This window comes from Molothrus aeneus, chromosome 8 (assembly GCF_037042795.1).
Source record: "Molothrus aeneus isolate 106 chromosome 8, BPBGC_Maene_1.0, whole genome shotgun sequence".
NCBI classification, from domain to species: domain Eukaryota; kingdom Metazoa; phylum Chordata; class Aves; order Passeriformes; family Icteridae; genus Molothrus; species Molothrus aeneus.
Genome location: NC_089653.1, coordinates 13,995,427 through 14,013,330, shown reverse-complemented (window position 1 = coordinate 14,013,330; position 17,904 = coordinate 13,995,427). Strand labels below are relative to the sequence as shown.

General features: G+C 38.2%; 1 protein-coding gene across 2 annotated transcripts in view; it reads right to left on the bottom strand.

The window, feature by feature from the left end:
- Positions 1–1,649: 1,649 nt before the first annotated feature.
- The window catches only part of SH2D4B (SH2 domain containing 4B), a 56,645-nt gene continuing 40,390 nt past the window's right edge, over positions 1,650–17,904 (bottom strand). For both annotated transcript variants that reach the window (XM_066554963.1, XM_066554964.1), the window contains exons 7-8: positions 4,455–4,675; positions 1,650–1,742 (exon numbers count right to left, since the gene is read on the bottom strand). In XM_066554963.1, coding sequence (XP_066411060.1) covers positions 1,650–1,742; positions 4,455–4,675 — 314 coding nt within the window. The remainder of the gene's footprint in view (positions 1,743–4,454; positions 4,676–17,904) is intronic.

Below are 17,904 nucleotides of genomic sequence, written 5' to 3'. Positions count from 1 at the left end.
TGCAGCTGTGAATAACCTGAGGCTGAGGTGGTTCTTGAGATGCTTCTGAAGGAGGGAGAAAGTGCAGAGCTGGTTTGCTCAGAGAAAGCAGATCTTTTTTGCTTATTTGCTGTGTCCTGACTTGCTTTGTTCTGAGGTGCTAACTATTTAAAACCTCCTGAGCCAGTGTGCCAAGTTATTGGTACAGAAACTGCCCAGCTGTCTCTGTGGGACATTCAACAGAATTTTCTTTTCATGGGCCACAAACGCTGATGGATTAAATCACACAAACCCCAATGTTAATAGAAAAAAATGTTCCTGACAAATAATGAGGCTTGTGTACAAAAATCTGTACTTTAATATGAGTTAGCCATAAAATTAATTATAAAAAAATACTGTTATTACTACCACAGATATTTACTGTTGTAGCACCTGAAATGTTTAGTGTGCTCTATTGGCTTGGATAAGACAAGTTTCTTTTCCTGGTTGATTTTACCATCTAGATCAGACAGAGTACAGAAGGTACCAGTGAGTCAAGAGTCAAATGACTGTTTGAGGAGAAAGGGTTCAGGAGAGGTCTTACCTGGATTTTGCATAGAACCCCACAGGGTTCAGAGACTGCCCAAAGCAGTAGCTTATAGAAATATGCTCAGTGTGCCTTTCCTATGTGTACTGTGATGAGAGTTTATTATTTTTCTAGTCCAAGCACTAAGCAACTGCCACACAGATCTAGGCTTCTCTTCAATTTTCATGGGGTTAATATTTATAGTAAATTGCTCAGGAGCACATTGTGTGCATTTTGGTTTTATGTATAAAATAGCATGATGATAGTGTAATTAGCTGTACCTTTTCTATGTATAAATATACCAGCCCCACCCTCTCATAACTCCGAAAAGGAAAATACCCAGTCCTATAGCAAAGTAAAGCTAGCAATATCTACTGTGTCTCTTGTACATCTAAAAGTGGAAAGTGTTACAAGACCAGTGAGAGAATTGCAGCAAATCGAACAGTTTCCTTTAGAATAAACTGACCACTTACTGTACAGGAGTAAGATTCCTTCCAAGGCTGTTGGGCTTCATGAAAATGTAAATAAAATGTGTCTGACCTTTGTCTCTGCTGTGGTGAACTTTGTAGGCCTGAATTCAAAAGCATAATGGCAACTTTCAAGCTACACCTAATTACATTCACAATCACAAACTTCACAGGGATGTTTGAAGGCTGCTTCTCTTGTCATCAAAGTGCACCATTGGGTAATGAAATTGTCAGCAGAAACTGTCAAATCTTGCTTTGGAACACGGAATCTGTTCACCAACACTGATACAGTACTCTGTGAATGGCTCCTGCCCATGCTTCTTGCAGTATAAAACATGAGAAAATTAGGACAGGAACTTAGCATTCCGTGCAATTGGCTACAACCTCTTGAAATTTTTTTTGAAGTAGTCCTCTTTTGCAATTTGCTGGTAATTTCTCACCTTTTAAGTGCTAGTAGTATGAATAATGATGATGATAATTCAGATGCAAACCAGAAATATTTTAGGCCTCCTAATGAGGATAATTTTTGGCCACAAGACCAGTGGCTTTGAAAGTGGGCTAACTACTTCCATTGTTTACTTTTGTAACTATCTATTACTACAGCTATCCAGAATGCATTCCTGTTGGTCCTGGATCAGTTATTCAAATAAAGGGCTGTAGTCTGGTGGATTCTTCTGCTGTCCACATGGCTCCAGGAGTAGCTCCCCACCTGAGGATGTGATGATTTCTTCCTGGAATGATAAAACCAATTAAAATACCAAAGATCTAAACTGCACCTACCTTCTAAGAATAGCAATGAAGGCCATCATTCCTCTGTAACTGGCTAGCAACTATGACTAAACACTTGATAAAATAATTACAGACCAGCAAAAGGATCTTACAGGTTAATCATTTTCTTCATCCTTTGTTTGTCTTATTTATGCTGGTAGCAACTTGTGCTATTATCAAGAAGTGAAATCAGCACACCCAAGAGACTCTGATTTGTACTACCTGTAAGTTGCTGCACTACTTAGTACAGAAACTGCCCAGCTGTCTCTGTGGGATGTTCAACAGAATTAGGAATTCAACTACAGATGCTTATAGAGGGTGTTCTCATGGGTTAATTCAACAGACAGATGCCAGTCTTACCATGCTGCTACCCCCAGGCAGACTGAGCAGGAGCTCAGTGTTGAGTGCTCACACACACAGGAACAGCTTTCTGACTGATGACAGCAAGGTGAAAGACATTGCCCTTGCTAGGAAAAGGCAGACTGTACTCACAGCACCTATGCACACAAGATGCACATTCACATCATATTCTGTAAGGTTTGTTCTTCCAACTAATGGTTACCACCTCCTCATGTCTGCCAGCTGAGTTGCTTGAGTGACCTCTCAGTTTTTTAATCAAAATGAAACAAAAGGAAGTCACTCAGTATAAGCAAGTAAAAAATTAGTTACATCAGTCCTCCTTGGGCCCTTAAAAAAAGGGCAATCTTTGGGGTTGGGAAGTATACTCTTGCTAAAAATAGCCATGAGGAAAGCAGCACCTTTTCCAAAATATATAGCAATAGCTGTAAGGGAAAATGTGCCCACAGCACAACCAGTCATATACAGATTGCTTGGGGTTACCAGGAGGCTTTGGGACAATTGACAGTGTACTTCACCAGAGAGGGCAGACAGAAAAGCCTCTAAGAAAACCAAGTGACAGACAGGATAAAATACCTCCTGAGGTGATTGCCAAACGTACCAGTTTTAATACAGCCATAAGCTAGACAGAGAAAATAGAACTGTGTGTTGGCATTAAAGCTGAACTGGTTTCCCTGATAGGCTTACTGCTGGGGCAGCTATTAACTCTTATCATGGGACACCTAAGCAAGTTTTTTCCTTTTTTTAAATGGCAGGAACTAAAAGCCATTCTGCTTCTGACAAGTGCTCTACTGCTGTCTGTAAATAGATGTGTTCCTAATACAGTGATTGCCTAACATGAGCTGTGATGAAAATACAGGAATATAGCTGGAGCACAGATGGCTGGAACTGGTTGTCTCCATCACCAGGGGCAGAGGGGAAACTACATTAGCCAGAGGTTCCACATCCAACACGTGATAATCTGGATTTGAGGTGTTGTATGTTTGCTTTTCTTGCCCTAACAAAGCCCTGGTTACACGCTTTCCAGGTGCACCGGGGCTGGCTAGATGGCATGGAACTTCACAGCTGCCTGTGAAGTTTTGTAACATCGTGTTTTGAATTTGTGGCTAAAACAGTGTTGATAACACACTACAGTTTTGGCTATTGCTGATCACCACTTGCACAGCACAAAGGCTTTCTCTTTTTCCCACTCAGGCCCTGCTGGCAGAGTAGGCTGGAAATAAGGGAGAACTAGGAGGGGACACAGCCCAGTTGGTTAACCCAAACTGGCCAAAAGGACACTGTGTACAAGAAGGGTGTCAGGGATTTGAGCTTCCAAGGTGGCCACTGAGAAAGGTTTTATTTAAATTAGGGGAGGACATATATTTTAGTCAAATGTGACACCTACGATCTCCCCATGTGGAAATATAATTCATGGACATTTAATGTCATAGTGATCTCTGAGGGGACATTAAGGCAACACTAAACAGATACTGCAAAACAAGTGAGATAAAAGCAATATTTAAAAGACAGGGAATTTAGAAGAAAAATAACCTGAGACTGAATACTTAAAAAATTAAAAGCTGTGAAGAAAAAATTTGTAGAATAACTCTGAGACTAGAGTGAGAAAAAGATAAAATAGGATGGGGAACTAGAAAAGAAAGGATGAAGAGGAACTATAAGAGTGGCTAAGAAAAAAGCAGAATTAAAACTGATGAAGATAGGGAGATGCCAGATGAAAACAATTTATGCTTTCAGAAACAGTGCTACTATTTAGTTACAGTCTGGCAACAAGAAACAGAACCTAGAGGTAAAGTAATTCAAATCCATCTAAAATCAAATAGTAAATTCGCTTGCAAGATTGTTTTGGGTAATAAGAAGTGACCCTTAATACATCCCTAAAAGAGAGCCCCTCCATGTTCCCTTCTTTAGTGCAGGGTCACACTCTCTTGCTTTTGCACATTACAGCCCTCACATCAAAGGTAGAAAAATACTGAAATTTCATTGAAAGACCTTTCTATGGTATTTCCAATCCAATTTTCCACAGCAAAAAGGCTCAGAAAGCGTTACATCTGTCAGCCCTTATTAGGCCATTTGTAGCCAAGGAGAGTACACGCTGTATAAAGGGACACAAGTATATACTGGAGCACTTGAAAGAAGGGGAAAAGCCTTCTGATTCACTGCAACAGAAGTGTGAATGTTACAGCTGGGCTTAGTGTACAATATTCTTTCCCACTATGGTCATTCCTATTTTCCAGTGTGGTTTCAAGCTACATGGCTCCTCATTAAGTTATTAATCCATTCCACTCAGCTATTGATCTCCACCTAGCAAGTTTTACCTTGTGAAAATCAATCAGGTCAGTGAGCGTTGGGTGTCGGTTTGGATCCACCCCCAGGAAGCTGTAGAAATCCCCCGAAGCATCCACCAGGAAGTGCTTGAAGCCGTTCTGCTGGCGGTAGGACAAGGCATAGCCCCAGATTTTCTCACTGACTCGCACCAGGAACGCGCCTTCAGATTTATTCATCAACAGCTCCTCCGCTTCCTGACGGCTGATAATGCCTGGCAAGAAAAAACCCCATGGTTATGCAGGTAACAGGTCTGCCAGAGGCAATCAAATGCAGCAAACACTGAACAGAAGTGGAATCACAATGGCATAACTTCTGAAGGCTGGAATGTTTCTAGGAGGAGATGGAGACAATGTTTATGCTGTTTGCTTCTGGAGGGTAGCTGTAAGGGTTTTGATGGAGTCTGGTGAGATATGCTTTTTAATTTGATGATTAAGACTTGCTTTTTCCCATCCTTACTTCTTTTTCAAAGGATAAATAAATGCAACTGGCCTATCAAACCAGCAAATTCTGGACAAGCTGTCATTTAAGCAGACTAGCATAGCTAGGCATTGCAGCTTGAATTTGCAATGCATTGCTGATATTTGCAATTGTATTGCAGTTCTGCAGACTCTGTTGTCTTATAACTGCTTAATATGTCCTACAAAAGGAATGTAAAGCAAATGTCAGGGGAAAAAGAATTTCTCTGCTTTTGTACATCCACACACATACACATGAATAGATGCATATAGGTAAATTTGAGGGAAAGGTTTAATGGGAGTAGAGTTTCAAAAACTTTCCCATTTTATTCTTTTGTGTTGGAAAAATTTCCATCTCTCTTGTTCCTTCTGATTCTGGGGCACAACTCTGAAGTTGCTGGTTTTTCTGCTTGCATAGAAGTTATAACAGGTAAAACCTATCCTAATCACAACCCATAACAAGGGTGTGATCAGAATTACACCTGGCACTGAACCAGGTCTTACCATCCACCCAGAGATCCTGGTTCCAGTCTGTCTGGTCAGCCTAGAGGACAGTCAGCTCATGTCTCAATTATCTGTGAAACACCAGATGCTCCTTCTCATCAGGAGCAGATGTTGAATTAGGCCATCCTGAGTGTGAACATGGCACCATACGTCAGTAAATAATGTATGTACATGTTCCAAAGTTACTCTCTGTGGGGATAACTTTCTCCAAACAATGTATGTAATATTTAATGGAACTGCTTGTCATCGTAGAAACCTACACATGTCCTAGAGAGAGTTCCATGAAGCCACCTTGTTTTAGTGTAATAACAAACATAGTTCAGGGATTATCAGTTTGCACAGAGATGGGTTTACCTGATATTTGGAATGCTCTAATTAAGTCCTTAAGGAAAATTATGCATCTGGGAGACATAGGAAGGGACTGAGGAGGTCTGGGTATTAAAAGCAAGCACTGTGTGATATTTGGAAAGGTAGAAAAACATCTCCTTCTTTCAATTTTTTGTCTACTTTGAGAATATGAATTTCTTTTACAATTTTACTTGGTGCAGTGACAAAGGGCTCAATCTCAATGGGGCTCAGAGGTCCCCTTGGGAATACCCTCAGTACTAAGAAGAAATGTACACATATATAGTCTGCTGAATGACACCCATTTCTCTTTTATGAAGGATATTGCATCATCTTTGCACCAGACATGAAGAACAGGCAGTGCAAACATAAGCATTTGTTTAGAAACAGCAAGTAACTAACTGCTCAGCAACAGTGTCAATTGATGCACTTCCCAAAATTCAAAGTACTTATCTTGGAGGTGTTCCAAGATGAATTATTAAAAATTTTTGAACTCTGTTCAAATGAAAATACAGTGCCAGTATGAATTCATATGATATTATGGGAAACGTATTATGGGAAGCTGCACCACCACATCCCCAATACCAGGTACCCAAGAATTACACAAAACCCCATTCTGAAATCACAGTATCTGTTAACCCAGTCTTCTCTCAAACTGACCTAATTTAAATATGCATTAAATGTGTTATTAGTGATTATGATGGCTACTTCCATGACAAATCTCTGCTGGAAATAAATGCAGATGAGCCACACTACCAATCTCAGAGCATTTAATGACAGGAAAGGATAAACAGTGCCATCACCAGCAAATACTACATTAATTACCATAAATCAGTATTTACACTGTAGTTTTAGATTGAAGGCATGCTGATAACTTTTGAGATAGGAAGTGGGTGTTGTTATAACTACCTCTTCTCCAAACAGTGGCAGAACTGTTACACATCCCTGACAGGGAATGAGGTAGACTAGACAATTCAGCCTTGGTGAATATAGAGAATTTGTAAAACAAAGAGAATTGTAAAAAAAAGTGGCTGTATTATACAGTGAACACTATTAGGATATTTCTAGGGTTTGAATCACTATCAGGCATATAATATGAAATTCATTTAGCATTGATTAGTTTAATGGCAAACAATCTGTTCACCTGCTCTCAACTCCCACCAGTGGAGCTAAAACACTGTAGGCTTCCACACAATGCCATCTTCTTTGCCAGACCTTAGTTGTGTTCTGGGCACTTCATATCATTGAGTAGGTAAGAAATGCTGCATCGCTCAAAGCCAAGCTCTTTTTTTGTTTTAATTCACTTTTCTGCTAAAGATGGTCTAATATATTATCAGCCAGCCACTCTCTTCCCTTTTACTGTCCTGATTCTGTTGATAGCTCACAACAAACCATCTCTCCCCACAATTTCCTCCCTCTCCCTGCCTCCCAGTTATTTTGTTTTTCTCTGGTTCAATTCTTCAGAGGGTGGTTATTACAGCAATGAAAGTTTCCCTCTACCCTTTAAAAAACATTATCCTGTTCTCAAGACAATTGGAAAAAGAGTGGCACTGTTCACTCCTGAGATGATTGTAGAAAGATAGACAACATCTGTGAAACGCCTACATTTAAAATTGTTTTAACTAAAATCAAGAATCTTTGGTTTCCCAAGGCTCCAATATGAGGTATAGAATCATAAATGCTCTTATCCATGCTAGTTAGGACATTAATGACATATATTAAATGGAAACCACTGATGCTTTGAAAACTAATTTCCCCTCACTCTCATTCTTGCTAATCTCTTAAAAAGATTAAACAAGGGGAAAGCCTAGTCCAGTTTTTGATGCTTATAGATATTAACAGCTTGGATTCTTAGCAGAGAAAATAACATTTTCTAAGACAGTTATTTCAAATCATAGAACATTCATCATCAACTGACATGTTCCTAACTAACAGCTTCATTTTTAAAATACAGGACAAGTTTTAGATGATGATAGGCACATCTTAACATTTTTTTTGCAATTATGTTCTGTTTACTGCCACCAATCTTTCAAACAGGAAAAAGAACATCCTAACATTTAGGATGTATTAAGCTCATGTGAGAAGTGGTGAGTTCATTATTAAGCCCAGCTAAAAAATCCTAATGCTGCCTTCCAAGTTTACAGGAGCCTCAGCAGTAGAAAGTGCTATTCTGCAATATTCTGCAATGACACCTCAGCTTCCCACTCTACTTTCAGGGTTATCCTACATACATCCTTGAGTGAAACTCAAGATATATGTATGTATTTGTTGCAAAAAATGCCACACTAAGCATGAATCCAAGGCTGATAAATTTTGCCAACAAGATAGACAATGTAATAGAAGTCTAGAATTATTTTTTCATGATTATACAGATAAAGTAACATCACATCCTTTGTTGTAACCTACCAAGGTTACAACAAAGAAAGAAAGAAATGAAAGAAAGAAAAAAGCTCAAGTAAATTTCAGGAAAAAGAAAACACCATAGAAGCCTGAAAATAACTTTGTTTAGAACAGATTTTATGGTCTTGGGCATTTTGATCAAAAGTTTGGTCATAGGTTTTTCTCCTTATTTCATTATGATTTTAAAAAATCATGCAGTTAAAAAATCATGCGGCCCCCAGATCAAAACTGCCTGGGGCCAAATCTGAATGAAGGCAATCAGTTTTGAAAGAAATAATCAAAGTAAACAGAAATTCAGAAGGGATAGATCCAAGTGCAGCCAGTGTGGTTTCAGAGGAGCTGACAGGCTGTGTCACATGGCAGTGTTAACATAAGCCACTGCCAGGAGGAGCAAGAGCAGCTTCTGAGAACGCTCTGTGAACCTCTTGGAGGGGGGCAGAGCTTCCAGAGCCCACAGAAGATGGAGATGCTCATGAGGAGGCAATACAAGGTAAAATGAAAACTGAAACTGGGGAACTAAAACTTAGAATAGATCTGACCTTTTTGATGTCCCACAATAAGGTGGGATAGTAAAGGCTTGGAGCAAACACTCAAATGACACTAGCAACAATCTCTGGTCTTTCATCTCATCTCTGGTGAGAAGATGAAAAATCCAGCTCCTTCAGCCACTCAGAAAGACCAAAAGCATAAAAGCAGGGAAGATGAACTGATGGCTTCCCTGCAGTGGAAGAACTAGAGCAGCTATGGTTTATACTCTCAAGGAAAAGCATCACTCAGAGCAAGTTTCCTCAGGTTGACTTTTCCAATTCTCTCCCACAGGTGCAAGTCTATACATGGACTCTGAAACTGACTGAATATAGTTCTGGTTGTTCATTGGGAAGGACACAATCTACAGCAGGGTGATGTCTAGACTAAATACTTTATGTCATCCTTGAGACTGCCAACGTCACACAGAATTTAAAGAACGCTGTTATCAGTACAGTGGTGTATGGACTGTGCTGCAACTGAAAGAGTCAAAAAATAACAAAGGGCCTAAAGTACCACATATAATAGTCATGCCTATATAAAAAAATCATTCTGCCTTTAATGATAAATATATACAAATAGAAGTCATACATTGTCATTTCTCTGGTGTTTCCAGCAGAAGTAGCATGCACAACTAAATACACCCACAAATATTTGCAGCAATAGGATCATACAGTGTACTGCTATTGAAGAGGTTTCACCCTCTCCTTCCTTTTAGTCACAATGCTTTTTTGAATAATGCCACAAGAAGAGATCAATAGTATTGTGTGAGAAAAGCTAGAGCTGAGAGGTAACAATAGCTCTGCCTCTGCTATTTCAGAATAGAAGCAATAAAGGCCAGAAAGCAAAGCAAGGGAGTAAATCAAAGACATCTGGTAATAGAAACAAAGCTGTTGAAGCTATTCACCATCTGCTGTTAAAACAGAACAAACTCACATGGGACTAGATCTTCAAAAGAGTTCTGTTTCCATTTAGACATTGAAATAAATGGCCAAGCTTAGTAAGAAAACCAACAAATAAGAAAACAAAAATTCAATAAAAAACCCAAACACAAAACCAGCACAACAACTGGTAGGTTTGTTGAGTTTTGGGAGGTAATTGTGGTTTTTTGTTTTTCCAGACTCTGGCTTGAAGTGTCATGGCAAGAACTCAAGAGCCAAGGGGTTCTGAATTCCTATGTAATGCTTTTGCTATTTGCAGCTCGTAAGAATGCAGCTTTTTCATGCTGTGCTGCAGGTTGGTAATGTGAGTCCTAGTAACTAGTAATATTTATGGTCACAAAAAGCAAAACATAAATATATGTAAATCAAACCTTCCTGTCTCCATAGAACTGCACTGGTAGACAAAGCTGGGTTGTATTTAGAAATCAACAGGTAAAACACACATTTGAAATATACACACAGATGAGTTTTGTCAGGACTCAGGGGCCAGTGTGGGGCATCTTCTCTGAGCTACATAGGCAAAGCAAAGTGAGACTCTCCAGGGAGCCTCTGCACAAAGTTTTCTCTGCTCCACACTCACCACCTCTTCTGCACAATTTCAGGAGTCGAGCATGAGTAACATACCTCAGATAGAGATAAATCTGTGCTGGGGAAAGGTGAGCAGGAGCCCATTAGCCATTCTTCACCATTCCTCTCCTTTGTAACCATCCTGGCACATTTCTGGCATATGCAGAATTGGGAAGCAACACCTCAGTGAGATTCAGCCAACTCTCCAGTGTGCCTTGCTCACTATAGGAACTATGCCCTGGGCTATGCACAGACACTATAGCAAACCAAGGCCCAGAGGGATAATGTATTTCTGATGGCAAGAGATCCCTTTAGGCAAGGATGAGGCACCTTGATAATTCATCATGTGCTAAATGAGCTCTCCTTGAAGACTTGATGCGTATCTTGAATCTCTATACAGGAGAAATTCAAGGAAAAGTATTATAGGTAAAAATATATAGGACTGGTTTTGTTTGGGTGGAGTTTTTAAAGGGGTTTTTTGTAGTGTTTTTCTGATTGGTTGGTTTGGGGTTTTTTTCTAATGTGGATTCAGCTCCCTGTTTTGTCAGGATACAACAGTTCTTAGAATAAAGCAAACTCAGTCTTCAGAAGATTTCTTAATTTGCTAAGAATAAGATTCTCTAAAGCAATTAAAAACATACTGAAATTCTGAAAGGAATGGATGCCTTACTCCCCTGGGAATCTTAAAAAATCCCATCTAAATGAATAATGCAGTAATAAAGAGTATTTTTCTTCAGGTTTACAGAAAATTGGGTGTGTTAGATCCATTGTTGCCAGTGCAGCTCACAGTTAATTCCCTATGCACTCTGCAGAAAATATACCTCTTAATTGTCTCCTTCAGAGTTCATTCTACATCCAACTATCAAATACTGTAAAAACCCTTTATACCCACTGTCAAAACATTTACACCTTATTCACTAGCAAGCAGTGCAGCACATAAAAGACAGGTGTTGGCATTACTTGTCTGAATATACCAGTGTATAATAAAGCTGTAAATTTTGCTGTTAATGTCTCCTCAAAGCCTCATGTTGGTTTCTCTTCTTCCTTCTTTTCAATACAGCCTATAGAATGCATTAGCTGTGAGGAAAAGAATTTAACCTCTCTCTTCTCTTTTAACATTATTGTCATGTATTAGAATATAGCACAAAATACTTTTAACCTTTTACCTGATATATATATTACTTTTTTTGCTTTAGATAAAGGCTCTTCTGACCTGAAATCCCTGCATTAAATCTCTGCTACTACCCTTTAATTTTTGTTAGTTTTCTCTTCTTGTCTAAATAGCTTCTAAAAAGAATCTTATGCTAAAAGATTGAACAGTTAACCATTCAATTTTCAGTGGCTTCTTAAACTAAAATCCTGTGTGTAATTTAGTATGTATGATCAGTAAATTGTCAGAAATTGTGGGTCAGGAATATTTCATTTTGTACTGCTTTCCCTGTTGGAACATTGCCATGTTTCAAAGTCAGAAGCCTCAATGTTCCAGTGAACTCAATGGAAGATCAACAACAGGAAGGTTGGGGTTTTGGTTTTGCTTCTGTTGGTTGGGTTTTTAAATCAGTAAATACTTCCAATCCTACATTAAACCTTCTACACTCTGTTATAGATACCTGCCATTTCCTGCAAGTAGCATGGAAAATAAATATATGCATGAGAATGTCTTCGAACTTGAGAAAATATCAGTACACTAATCCAAGCAGGGAATTTTGTTACAAATATTATTCCTGTAGGATGCATTCACCTCGTTACAATACAGATGAGATTGAATTTTTATTTCTATTATGTACAAAAAGTTATAGCAAGCTATGCAGATCATCAACAAAGTTCTGTGATGGGGGCAGGATGTGACACATGCAGTGGATATTAAGACCTTGCTGTATCTACTGAAACATTGAAATTTGCTTAATCAGTAAAGAACACAAATACCTCACTAAAACCTGACAGGGCTAGAAACTGTACAGTGGAGTAATAAACACAGAGCAAAGAAACTGATTTATGCTCTGATCCTTGCTCAGTAAACTGAAACACCTCTGTCCTGGTACAATAGTCACTGATACTGTGTTTTGTGTGCAAATTGAAGAGTGGGACAGTTTTTTTAAAAGGTTAGTGGGCAGTATTCATCATCCTTTCACCAGGCAGACAGAATGCTTGCATTCATTCAGTCTTGGTCTTGCAAGCAAGAAACAGGAAATTCTAGTTTGTGGTCATCTTTTGCAAGCATTTCACTTGTTTACATTACTCAACTTGTTACTGCTCATCTAAATTCTCAAAGTTTACTGAGTTTGAAAATGAGAGAAAAAAAACCTTCTAGTATGCAAATTAGATCTAAATCAAGGAAAAAGATGAGAAGACTGATATGTGCAAGAAGACGGAAGAGGAAAAGCTCTCCTGGGACCTATTTATGTTTTCATAACTCTAGCCATCATTAGGCTCTTGTTTCTCCTAAATACTTCTGAGGGAAACACAGACATGAACAAACATGAAAGACTGAGCTTTTACCAAACCGATTGCACAAAACAAAACAAAGCCCAGAGTGAGATTCTTGTTGACTTTGGATTTCTGCAAAAAGGAAATATAGAAGAAAAGTAGAAAGTAGAAAAATTCAAGTAGAAGAATTAAACTGGTCTTTCAGTAGAACCTTCCTAGGTTTGTACAACTGATTCCAAGGCAACATTGCCAGGTGACTCTCATTGCCAGGGGGAGCACGTGGACCAAAGGCAAGAACAGTGCATGGAACAGCATTGCTGCTAAGTAGCCTTGGCTGGGGTAACCTTCCTGCAGAGATCTCAGAGTCCATCACTGGCTGATGGGCAGTTGCAGTAGGGGACATGGGGGGCACAGTTCTGAATACACAGAGAATAAGAAACTTTGTGAAGCTGGGGGTAATTCTTTCTGGAATCAAAGGCTCCTTTAAAAATTAATTTAAATAAATATGTAAAAGCAGAAATTATTTGCAATTCAAAATCAGCAGTCACTGAACACTTCACCCGCTGAAGGCACCATGATGAGGACTGAGTGCCAGTTCCCTGACTTGCTGTGCAAGCTGCATTTGGAACTCAACCCACTGCTCACTCAGTGTGTGGAGATGTTACCATTTCCCACTGCCTGCAAGTGGAAGACAAGGGTGAAAAACTGTAAGTGTTAAAACTACTGTCAATCTCAGGGATTGTTTTGGAAAAAAACCTGTCTCCTTAGATTTTTGTTTACTTGCAGCATCTTCCTTCTCTCAAGGCTATACGTACATTTAACCACCAGGATTTTCTTTTAAAAACAGTGTCAGAAGAAATACTTGTACTTGCAAATCTATAGGTGTTTAATCTCAACAAGAAAGACAAGTCAAGCACAAAACTTCAACTGTGCAGTCTTTTAAAACAGCTACGTATTTTACTATCTCTGAAAAAAGCATTACTGACTGAAGTGTGGAATACTTTACAGGACATGTAAATCCATAATCATTATTTTAAAAATTAAATACTAGTGGATATACATATATATTTACTTATTTTAGCACCAGGTTCTTCTGCACTACACATTTAACATATTGATGTTTCTTAATAAGTAAGATGCTTCTTTTTGTCTTCAAATAATTTTGAGATAAGAAAAATACTATATACTAACACCAAATATATTTTTTTTCATTTACAGTATTGATACATAAATTATTTTTGATGCTTCTGAATTGTGAATACTTGGTTGCTTAGGCACACAAACATTTACATTTGCAATGCAGACTGGCTCCTTTGTGTAACCTGTTCTAAAAACACAGCCACATTTACAGATATATTGAAGAGACAGTAAATAATGAACATTCATTTTAAAAGGCTGCTGTGGGCTAAGAAAAAATGAACTCCATCCCAGCCAAAAGCAGGACATTACCCCACCATTTGCATGCTCTATCATGAGTATACCACTTGTAGAGGAAAATGGGATTTAATTCAGCACCCATGGATTTCATAATATCTACACTGTGGCTGATATTATCCTGAATAAATTATATAATAAATCAGCATAAACTCCAGCAAAACAGCTTGGGCCCTCATTAGACTTCCTCGCCTTGTATACTGTGCAGCCATTTATCCTGAGGCAGGTTTTGACCCATTATACCCACTTTTCCATCATGTAATTAAGTACAGAAAATAAAGAAGAATTAAAAAATCAGGCCCATGTCCACACAGATTGGATTGAGACAATCAGCTGCCAAAAAGCTTTCTAATAATAATAGCAATAAATTACTTAGAATTGTAACATGCTCTGATTTTCTATCAAAATTAACAAGACAGCAACATTAAGTCCTAGTGCAGTTCCCCGTGTCACTATTGCCATAGTTGTAAATGGCTAGGAGAGGGAGTAACTGTATTTACTAAATGCAGAAAAGGAATTAATTGCTTAGGTAATAGGAAGCTACTGGCAAATTGCATCAAGCCAAGCGAAAAGCAGAAAAATGGACAAGAATATTCTGAAATCATGGCAGCCACATGACACAAACTATACAAAGGCAAACAAAAGCAAAGCAGATGTGTCTGTAACACTACATTTTATGAGTATTCCTGCCTTTATCATGTCATCTCCACTAAGCATTAAAAAACCCACCAAAACAAAAACCCACTCACACAAACACACACAAAAGGTAAAAACAAAAAAAACAACAACTAAAAACTGGAGGGAAAAGCAGTGCATTCAGTCATGAGCCAAATTATAAAAAGCCTGCAATTCTTAGGCTCTAAAGCTCAGAGAAAAACAAGAGTGACACTTTTTCAAGCTCATCTCTTGAAAAATAGGAAAATAATTTTAGAAAAAGGTCATTCTCAGGCATTCTTTCCTTCTTCACATTGTTATAAAGCTTTTCAATGTCTTGTATAAAAGCAATAGAATGTTTCATTATGAAAACAAAGAATGCTTAAGAATCTTTTCAATACATATTCCAGTTTTTCATGATTTTGTTGAATTAAGATAAATCCCAACACTTCAAATTCGGACTTAGAAACTGAACTCACTGTCTTTATCAGAGGTTTCACATGTTTTACTTGGATGTAACAACAGAACCAAAATATAGACTATAGCTTCAGGCAAACAGGAAATATATCTTAGTCCTATTTAGGAAAAGTCTTAAAATAAATGAGATGCACTGAATGAAAGCACATTTTAAAACACTGAAGAAAAGTTACCATGTTAGTGTTTATCAGGACGAAAACAACTGCATTGGCTTTAGACTGGCAGATGGATTCAAATAATTTTCTGTATGATGCATCTCTAAATGAATTCTTGAATTACTTTCCATACAGTCAATTAATCTGCTGTTCTACCTAAAACCTACAAGCTTCATAATGACTTCAATGAAAGAGCGAAGTAAAATGTTGACAAGAGTAATGATTCTTAGATATTCAAAATCTGCTTGTGTGTAAACTGAAACCCAAAGCTCTCCACAGACACCCATGCTTAGTAAGGTTTATTCACATGTCAAATTGCTGTGAACAAATGTCTTCAATAGTGTAACACAAAATACACCTGGGTAGGAAAGGTTTTGTAACTCTACTGATTGCTAACAGAGAGGTGATACCTAGGCTGGTCATTTTTTTGAGCATTATGAATGTTCAGCCTTCTTTGGGAGCCTTCCTGCTACATTGCTAGCTTAAATGCTTTATTTATGCTAATATTGATTTGCTATTCAGTACACAGGGAATGCATTATGAATTAAACTTCATTAATTCAGTGGTCTCACTGTAAAAACATTTGCCCAATGAACAAACACTGAAATGTCTAGAAGATAATTGAGTTACGTGGTAGTAAACAAAATATTACACTACAGCCTCTGACAAGCTGCTAACTTGCAAGAGTTGCTAATGTCTTCCACTAGCCCTTACATATTGATACTGATTTGTATTGATGTATCTATGCTTTTTATCTGACTATATGGAAGGTAGGTTTGGATTCTTCTTGCATCCAACAGAATTCTTCAGACCTGTAGTTTAACTTCAAGAAGCAAGGGGTGGCTTTTAGATCCTGGGGCCATTTCTCAATGTATTGTCTTTCCATGTGCTTCATGACACAGCTGAGGGTTGCTGCATGCTCCCAGGTGAAACTCTGAATTTCAGGAAGAACCTAGACTAGTGCCACAGATTTGGCCCACAGTTTATAGCCTCTCATGAACACCCTGAGCAGATACCAGCTGATAAAGGCAGTCACATGGTGCAACTGGCTCTGCAGGCACCACAGCAATGTGTGAGTACAAGGCAAGGAAGCTTTCCAGGAGGCTTTACTGATACCCTTCTTGGCCATTAATTAGACAGAAGAAAAGTAGTGGAATGCATTCTCAGTTTGCTTTTATCTAATAAGGAAGCCCTCAGTTTTAAAGAAAAAATATAGCCCACAATCAAAAATTACAGATGAGCCCTTCTCCTTTCTATACTTAAATTAATAGATCCAAAAAGTACAAAATCCTGATTATATAACCACAAACACATGCTCACAATGGTCTTTAAAAGCACATATATCTTACAGCTCACCTAGAATGCTATAATCTCAAGGGTGTTGAAGAAGCTGTCAAGACACATTTTCCATAAACTTAAATGACAAGTGTACTAGTAAATCAAAGTGTCAGCAGAGCTCACTCAAAAGGAGGAGAAAAACAAAAGCCACAGTTGACACGGAGCCCTGGAAAATTCAAATTTTACAGCTGAATGTTTCAACAGATAACTAGGCAGAAAATATACTGTGTTCTTTACTTTACATGCTTTTCTCTCAGGTAAAGGAAAATGGTTTTTTCCTTAAATATATTCCCTTTGTGTAAAGTTTAAGAATGAATTTATTTTATAGGTACATTAGCAATCTGAAATCTCAATTCTATTTTTATCTGTGAGAAGCTTCCAGATGACATCACTGATCTCATAAGAAATCATTCTACATGTTTTTTTTAATCAAGTAATTATTAGAACCTTTATCGCTAAAAGGGGTACAAATTTAAATCATGGTACATCTGGAGTAATTTCCCATATTCAAATTAAAACAGCAGGTCCAGATAGATTTCTACAAAGCATTTTCTGTAACTGCTTAAGAAACTGTACTTCTTTATCTAGCTCAAAGAAAAGTAAATGTAGGCATAATATTGATAACTAATTTTTCTTCTCACACACTTGGCTAGATTTGGGAACCTTAGGCTAGCTTTGTAAATTACACTGCTTTCTAGCTGCTTGCAGCATTCTTGAGCATTGATTTCTTGTACTGTTCCTCAGGGGGAAAAGTTACCTTTAATCACTCAATAAAGTGAGCCAGACACTGAAGCACCGTTGAAAGTCAAATGAGAACAACATTGGGATAGTAAAAACTTCACACCTAACAAGTGGCAGTGTAGTACCCATGTGCAGCTCTGCCAGTGACCCAGTTCTGGACATCCCCTGGGGTCTGACACAGTTCTCAGTTAAGCCACCCAAAACCAGGCACTAAATTGCCTCATTTCCTACCAGCAGTAGAGCTAAGGTGAGTGAGTTAGCAGCTAGGCTCAAACTCACAGCAGGATAATCTGAATGAGGGGTTTGAAGCCACTACTCAGAAACAGAAATTACTTCAATGGAGGAACCAGCTTCATCTCAAGTTCCAAAAAGTTATAAACAGAAGCAGGCACAAATTTTTACTTACTTTTTGAATCCAAAGTCTGGAATTAATTGTGTTAATTAATCCAGTGTCTTTCATCTACAGTAAATTTCATT